Consider the following 8,750-nt stretch of genomic DNA (forward strand, 5'->3'; position numbering starts at 1 on the left):
TACCAGATCTAATACCCTAACTCCCTTCTTCTTCTCCGATCTTTATTTTCCGGTGGGATCTACCAGAGTTCCGGCCGAATACTCCTTTATTCAATCACCTCTTTTGCTTTCTTTTACTAGTCTTTTGAATTATCATCTCAGATTTGATTTGTTCTTTTCAGATCTGATTTTGTTTTTTTTTTCTTTTCATAAAAAAAAAACTAGATCCAAGAGCTGTTGGCTCTGATTTAGTCTCTTTCGGTTCAGATTATCACTTTTGATTGTTATTTCGTTAATTTGAGACGAAAATAGAGATAAAAATCTGAAACCCTAACTCATCTTGCCATTTTTTTCTCTTTCCGATCATCTTCCTCGGCAAGCTCGCCGGAGCTCCGATCAAGTTCCGAACATTGCATTCTTCTTATCCTCTTTTTCTTTTTTCTTTTCTTTCCAATCATCTTCTCTAGCGAAAGTTATTGCCGCTCACGTGTTACCTCTGTCTCATCCTCAAGTTTAAATCCAAGCTGTTGAAGTTTGAAATTCCAGATTTTTCACGTTCTTAAGCTCAGATTCAGGCTGATTCACGAGGAATTCAAGCTGAGATTTCAAGCCGCGGGTATAAAACCTAGTGAAAGGTATTTTTCTATGATTCTGTACTCTTTTCATCCCTTGCTTGATTTTTTTTTATATATATAGTGTGAATCAAATGCTATAAGTTCCTAAAATCTCATTGTTTATATCTGAATGTTATTGTTTTTATTTTTTGAAATTTCTTAAAGTTCTGAATCTATTTGGAATGCTTGATATTCGATCTGTAGGTTTAGCATTTATATGTTGATTCGAATCAAAATATATTAACTTTAGAAGCATGTTGTTTCTTTATTGTTTTTAGAATGGCCTCATGAGTGTTTGAATTATGTCAGTAGTTAGTTGTGAAATTTTCTGAAAGTTAGTGATGCTTTAAATCATGTGAGAGGTGCTTTAGCTAATTTTTAATGTTTTGATTTATTTGATTCCGCGTAGGAGAGAACGGAATTATGCTGGAATTTCACAGCTGAAATGTATTTATTCTCTGTAATTATGAAATTGTTCATTTTACCATAGGAATATGGTTATTGGTCTTTAAGATATTGGCTTTGAAGAATGAGAAAGTACAGCTGATTAACATGATTATGTTGTTTACTCTGTCATGATTAAAAATTGTGCATATGTACCTCATTTTTGGTTGAGAGGCTTTTTTTTTTTTTAATGTATCTTGAATCTAAAAGTTTTAGTTTCAAACACATGACACTTTTGGTCTATGTTCATTGCCATGAATAAAAAAGGAGCTCTTGGAGTAGTTGTGAAAAAAAAAATTTAAAATAAAATTAATTATGACTTATATTATTTAATTTCTAGTGATCAGTATCTATGAAAATCTATAGTCACTTCATGAATTATATAAGTCAATATTTAGTTGGCATTAATGCACAAACATTTAAATACCTTCTCTGATTTCATGTTATTGATTATAATTACCCTTACATTTTGAAAGACTACCTGTTTCGAAGTGTGGCTCATATATATAATTGGATGCTTTCATATCTTAAGCATTGATTTTATCTGTTATTAAGCTATCATTAAAAAATTGACTTCTTTTCCGTTTAGCACAAGTATATATATATTTTTTAGTAAAAGAATGATAAGATTGCATGGAATTTTTTTATTTATTCCATGGGGAGGTATAATTTTGACCTGTGCTGGGATACGTTCTGAAGAAAAATATTTTTTATTTTTTATTTTTTTATTTTTGGGTAAATTTTGGTGAAAGAGATTTCTGTTCCTTGCTTAGGATGGTTCTTTGGGAAACTGTGTATTCATGTTTAGGTTCTTGGTAGGCTAGCAGATCAATAGCTGTGTTACATTCTCTGATGAGCCTCACACCACTACAACAAAAAGGGTTTTTAGCAGCGGTCAAGACCGCTGCTGAAAGAAGGATAAACCGCTACTATTACTTTTAGTAGCGGTTTGTTCACCGCTACTAAATGTCTCGTCGCTATATATTATAGCAGCGGTTAAGACCGCTGCTCTACGGACCGCTTGTGTATGAAGCTAATTTAGCAGCGGTTATCACCGCTACTGTTGTCATCTCTGAGGAGTCTATGTTCGGCAATATAGCGGCGGTCTACACCGCTGCCAAATGTCGGCAATATAGCGGCGGTCTAACCCGCTGTTAAAGTTTTGCGATATAGCAGCGGTCCTGACCGCCGCTAAATATCGGCAATATAGCAGCGGTCATAACCGCCGCTAAATCTGTTGTATACAGTACGGGTAGTTACTATTAGCAGCGGTGATCACCGCTACTAAATGTCATCATACAGCGGCGGTCATGACCGCGGCTAAATCAGGACTACAGGGTACTAAGTTTGGAGCATACAGCAGCGGTAAGGACCGCCGCTAATATTAACTAGCGGCCGTTTAGACCGCTACTATAGATCTAACAATATACTAAGTTTGCAGCATACAGCAGCGGTCATGACCGCCGCTAAAGGTTACAATTTTTTTTTTTAAAATTTAATTTTCAGCAGATCCTGTTATATACACATCACCTGATACATAACCTGTTATATACACATCACATTTATAAAAACCAAAAACTATAAAAATCAAAATATACATAATGATTAGGAAAAAACCCATGTAAGTCATTGTGGAATCCAACAATAAATGAGATAGTGCTCAGGAAGGTAAAAGGATCCTTTCAAACCTTTCTCCATTAATTTGGAAAAACAAAAAAGAATGATGCATGATGTCTGCTGGGATTAGAAGAGAATAACCTGCTCTTTTACATGCTCCTCATCATAGTCTTGATTATGCCGTTTGAATTCAGCAACAGAGTTCTCAACCTCTTTGACCAGATCCTCTGTTGAAAACTGCAATCAAATCCAGAGTCAATATGATGCCTTTATTTTCTCATATTTATTCCTGACTATCAGTTCAAAACTGCATTGTTAAACATATGAAGCGTGTCACCTTTTTTTTTTGTTGAGAACTAACGAATAGAATATTATCGAAGAAAAAACTATGATATGTGGGCACAGATCTGTGATTGTTGAGATGGGTATGAGGTGTTTGACTTGGCAACCTCTAAAAAATCTAGAAACAAGGATACACCCAAATCTAAAAAATCTGAGTACTAGTCATAAAGTTGCAACATGATAAAATATGGCATTCGTTTAACGAACTAATAAAGTAATAAACCTTAAGATTAAGAAACTAGAAGTCTCAAAGAAACATGAGATAATCAAATAACGGGGCATTCATCAATCTAATCTACTTATCTTCAGTCTCCAATATGCAGCGAGATAGAGAGATAAATAGGATACAGTAAATATAATATCAGAAGAAGTATTTGTTTAGTGTTTTAGGTTTAAAAAAAAAGGGGGGGGGGGGGAGTGGAGGGGAGTATTAGTTAAAGAGTTAAAAGAAGAGTAAACATGTCAGATGCACCCACATTAAGTCTGACACTTCTAGCAATATGTTTACAAGTGTCAAACGAGTGTCGAAACGTGTTGACATGCGAGTCAGCAGTAAATCAAAGTGTCCGCTAAATCATAGAAAAAAAGAAGAAGAGAAATAGGAGAGGGGCTGAGATATCCCGAACAACATATAAAATACAAAACAAAACAGCCAAAAATCAAAGATGCTTGATCTCATGCAGCCCAAATGCCTCATATTCCTATACTACTTAGTTTCTATCATACATGTGAGGCTTGATCTACACCACTCATGTTATACCTCACATAGGGTGGTTCACTGCGCAAAAAATGTTAAGAATGGGTAATCCTAATTGCCAATCAAGATCCATAAGAAAATACAAGATAGCAAAATATATGAACACACAATGGTCTATTTCCAATGGACAAAAGTCAATGAATTCGCAACCGAAAGGTTATCCTTTAACTGCAAAACATAAGAAGCATTGCATGTTGAAAACTAACTGGGTTTGCATTCACCTGCAAATTTTCAAATTTGAATATCTCTCCAGCAGCGAGCATTTGTTTGATTATATCGGTTATATTTCCCCTCTGGTGTTCCAGGAATTCATTTACTGCATTTTCACTCGAAAGAGAAGCCAACTGCTGTTCATCTAGTTTTGTGCTTGCCTGTATATGAGTTCATATTTTTTTTTGAAAATTTGTATATGAGTTCATATTGAAATCACAGATTGAAAAAAAAAGAGGTACCACAATTAAGCTTTTTACCTGTAGCTCTAAAAGTCTGGCCCCATAAAGCTGCCTCCCTTGATCCTCGAACAAGGACTGGGGAATATCAACCTCAGTAATCTGAAAATCAACTCGGAAAAATTCATAATGCAACACAAGCACCAGATATAGTATGAAGAACAAACAAACAGGAGCAATGTAACAGATTTGAACACGAGGTGTGGAACACTAAACCCTAAAACCTACACCCGGACTGACCCTGAGAAGACTGCAACCATATAGACACAAACTTCATATAAAAAGGATTTAAATAATTGGTGCTATTGAGTATTGACAGCTTCCGGGAGCAAATTTTTCCCATGCCATTTTTCAGAACAGTAAATTCACCTTGCACATTTGATCCAAAATTGCATTATCAGTCGCTTGCTCTCTAGCTGTTTGTTCGACTTCTTTACATCTCTCAAGTATTGATTCCCTAACCTTTCAATTCAGGTAAAAGAAAATTCCACTGAACAGTTAGAATTTATGCCAATTCTACAAACTTAAACTGCATGCAATCTTATGTGAAACACTCTGTAAAATCACAATCAATACAACAGATAATTTTTGAGAGAAATAATGACATAACATTGTACAGTTCAGAAAGAAAAATAACTTAATCAATGAGACCTGACTCAAGGTACTGCATCCAGGAAGAAGCATATCAGCAAGAAAGTCATCCAGCTCTGGCAAATCTCTATAAAATAGTTCCTTGCATTCCACCTAGAAAAAGGAATTGTGACCATTCATTATGGATGGTTGTCATATGTGACTGGGTTCTATGTGCGTAGCATTTCCTGAAATTTCATCTTGAAATTTCACATTCGCATATGTTTCCATACGTTTCTGTGATTTTATAGGATTTCTATTGAAATTTGCCTACAAAATAGTCATAAACATAAGGATAAGACAAAGTCCTCACAAGGCAACAAAGTTGGAAAATACATTTCATCATTTGTAGATGGGAGAGGGAGGTGGCTTTAGCAGTTGGAAGGTGTTATTCTATTCCACAATTTGGAGCATTTGGACAGAGCAAAACATAAGGGCAGTGTCTGGGACATAAGTATAAATGTGGACGGTCTTCTTGTCTGGTTTCAATATTTGTTTACTGGTGCAAGGATTTAATGGGTTCCAGTAGGTGCTACTTCCCCACAACTAGTCTGTGATAAGCAGTAGGCTCCTTCAAGCAGCTGGCCGAAGTTAAGTTACAAAGTATGTTTCAAAAAAGAAAAGAAAAAAAGAAAAGAAAAGAAAACTTCGATGGAAGCTGCAAAGTTACTCCTGGAATGACAGGCTGTGGAAATATGACTGACTCGAGAGGTTCAGGAGCGATATTCTTATACAAGAAAGTACACTTTCTTACATTGCTCCTCCGCATTATGACGGAGGTGGAAGCTGAGGTTTTAGCCCCAGCCTTACTCTTTTTTTTCTACGCTCAGATCTGCCCTAAGTCTTATATACGATGATCCCTTTCCACGCATGAGGGTTGATTAGAACTTCACGGTGTACCACGAAAGAGAAAGGACCACTTGGACTTTGGCTGAATTATTACACATCCATTGAGAGATTATTATGCTAGGGTTAATTGAATATACCCTTTCAGTACATCATGGTGGACCTCGTGTCCATGCCTGCATTTCACTTTTTAATTTCTTTTCAATATATTAATGGATTTTTACTGGATTAAACTTTTAAAATCCGATAATTTTTATCTCAGTTGGTTTTTGTCTCGTACTGCATCAATTCATATACATCAAGCCATCCCAGCAAGCTTGAGTGAAGGCTCACGCTCTCACTAGATTTATTATAAACTTGCTACCACAACTAGTAAAAAGATTTTTAGATCACACAGAGGGAAAGACAATATAGTGATGTGCTAAGATGCAAGCTATGATCTAAACCCAAGCTAGGTTACTCACAAACTACATAAAGTAACATCAAGCCATTAGTCAAAACTCATATAGAGAAAGCATATGAATAAGTTGCAACAACAAAATTCTAAACAAAATCTGCATTTTGTTGTTCAATATGTTTGGAATGAATTATAAAGAACAATTCCAAAACAGAGAATGTGATAAAAATAAAGAATAACATGCTGACACCTTGATGAGAAAGTGCAAATGAACAAACCTTTTCTCTCTGCAGATGGAATTTTTTCACCAGTAGAATTATCTTTATCAATTCTCGTAGCAAATATATCAAGGACCACAATATCACCAATCTGTTAAATTTTCAAATATACTATAGAAGGAGAAACAAATTTCAGAGCCAAACATTTAAAACATTTGGATTTTTCAGCAATAGACAAAATCTTTGTTTTAGAAAACTGCCAAGCATGGTCCCGTTCACAGTAAGGCACATCCGGGCATGACAATCAAGGTAAACCCTGTTTTACCATTTTCATGAGCCTCTTTGTATATGTTTTACATTAAAAACCTGTGTGTGCCTATGTTGATATTTTACGTGAGAATGTACTAGGCTTCCAATGTTTCCTTTTTAGCCTAGAAGGGCATACTTGTAAGCCTTGAAAAACACCAATGCAAATTATTGTGTAGGGAGCATTCTGAGGTTAGGATGATTTCACAGCATATATGCTTGATGTTACCTTGTCGCTGATCTCTTCATATATCTTGATATATGTCGCTATATGCATACGGTGGTAAAAGCTAAGGTCAACTAAGTGGTGCTCAACCAACTCACAATATCTCCTATCTTCTAGGAGGAATTTACATCTCAAGTATGAACACATGGGCCTCTTCTCAAACCCATGTACAAAAGCAAAGCAGAATATATGTGCAACCGTGTACTCGTCCGTGTCATTCCGAATCGACTAGGATTTGTTTTGACCGCATTCAAACCTACATCCACATTTTGAAACAGTGGTCGAGAGGCTCCCAAGAGTACCTTGTACTCACTATGCCTAAGCGGACAACACAGATGTGGGACTCTAAGAATATGTTGTGTGCTGATGACCCTCGACATGGTCGCTATCTGACAGCTTCAGCCATTTTCTGCGGGAAGATGAGCAACAAAGAAGTAGATGAACAGATGACTAATGTTCAGAAAAAGAACTCTTCCTACTTTGTGGAATGGAAACCAAACAATGTCAAGTCCACTATTTGTGACATCCCACCCAAGGAGCTGAAAATGTCATCTATGTTTATTGGGAACTCGACATCAATTCATGAGGTGTTCCAGCAGGTCAGTGAGCAGTTCACGGCTATGGTCAGGAGGAAGGCTTTCTTGCACTGGTACACTGACATATCCACCTTACAGACAATACCCTTGATCAAATGCATAATGAATGCAGAGAGAAATGTCAGCATATGCTCAAAATCCACCTCCTGCTTCCCCAGAACAGTGATGGAACCCTCCACCAACATTGATGGCCCACCCTCGCTCCTTTGCAAGTGGTGCCGCCAAGATGGTGCCCCCCACCTGCAGTATATCTTGGTATATTTTAATGGTTTACCCTGTTATACAGGATTGATAATCAAGAGACCTTTTCTCTATTGTTGCCTAAATCAACTCTCTCAGAGTGCTCTTACCACTGTGGTTGTAAACAGAGATTAGCCTCTTCATTAGCTTGATATTTTGAATGCGTTTCTTCACGGTGATCATCATGAGAAAGTCTACATGGACCTTCCACCAAGGTTTCAGCCTATGGGGAGGCTGGAAAAGTGTGTAGGCTATTGAAGGTAATATATCGCCTAAAAAATCCTCTCGTGCATGGTCATGACAGATTTAGATCAATAGTTTTGAATTTGATGGAAGAAATCATGGCCTAACTCTAAAATCTGAATTGTATCTCTTTCTTCTACATAAAATCTAAATTGTATCTATGAGGAGAGGACATATCCTTGGCAAAACATTGAACTACTATGGATATGCAATACAAAAAAATGTTGATGGAGATGTGCCAAGAGATTACATACCCAGTTATAATATCTGTTCATGTCAGGCATTGCATCAAATAGTTGGCGGGCTTGATCCGTTGACATCACATAAACAGAAATGAGTGAAATGGGGATGAAGGGATTATGGATTCCATTCCTCAGTTCACAACAGATAAATGCATATGATGACCTTGCTTGTCATCGCTGCCTACAATAAGGGCTGTAATCAAAACAGAACCGCTCCTTGAGGAAAAAATATCCAAACAGAGAAAAAATTAAAAAAGAACAATAAAGAAGTGGGGCGGGGGGAGGGGGGGAAATGGAGATAAAAGAAGAACATATAATCTGAGAAGAAGAAGAGGGAAAACAACCAACCTTTCCATCACCCACAATCTCCTCTCCTCCATCTCAACATCACCTCCTTCAACAATCCACCATCAGCCTCCTCTCCTCCATCTCAACATCACCTCCTTCAACAATCCACCATCAGCCCCCTCTCCAATACATCCCAACAACCATCATCTCTATACCTTATAAAGTTCCCATTTGGAATAGACAACACAGAGACATTAAATAGCTTAAATTTGTACGAATTGTACATCAAAATACCTTACATAAAAATAACATAATG

At 36.7% G+C, this 8,750-nt stretch overlaps 1 protein-coding gene across 1 annotated transcript; it reads right to left on the minus strand.

Annotated features, from left to right (window-relative positions):
* Positions 1-2,702: 2,702 nt before the first annotated feature.
* On the minus strand, positions 2,703-8,634 carry LOC143889729 (trigger factor-like protein TIG, Chloroplastic). The gene is made up of 6 exons (XM_077394046.1): positions 8,495-8,634; positions 8,159-8,339; positions 4,572-4,664; positions 4,224-4,304; positions 3,975-4,124; positions 2,703-2,891 (listed from the first exon to the last, which is right to left on the minus strand). The coding sequence occupies exons 2-6, from the start codon at positions 8,222-8,224 to the stop codon at positions 2,781-2,783; spliced, it is 501 nt and encodes a 166-aa protein (XP_077250161.1). The 5' UTR covers positions 8,225-8,339; positions 8,495-8,634; the 3' UTR covers positions 2,703-2,780.
* Between the last annotated feature and the right edge of the window lie 116 nt (positions 8,635-8,750).

Source organism: Tasmannia lanceolata, unplaced genomic scaffold (genome assembly GCF_043159265.1).
Source record: "Tasmannia lanceolata isolate RefF3 unplaced genomic scaffold, GAP_Taslan_0.1 ptg000013l, whole genome shotgun sequence".
Classification (NCBI taxonomy): Eukaryota; Viridiplantae; Streptophyta; class Magnoliopsida; order Canellales; family Winteraceae; genus Tasmannia; species Tasmannia lanceolata.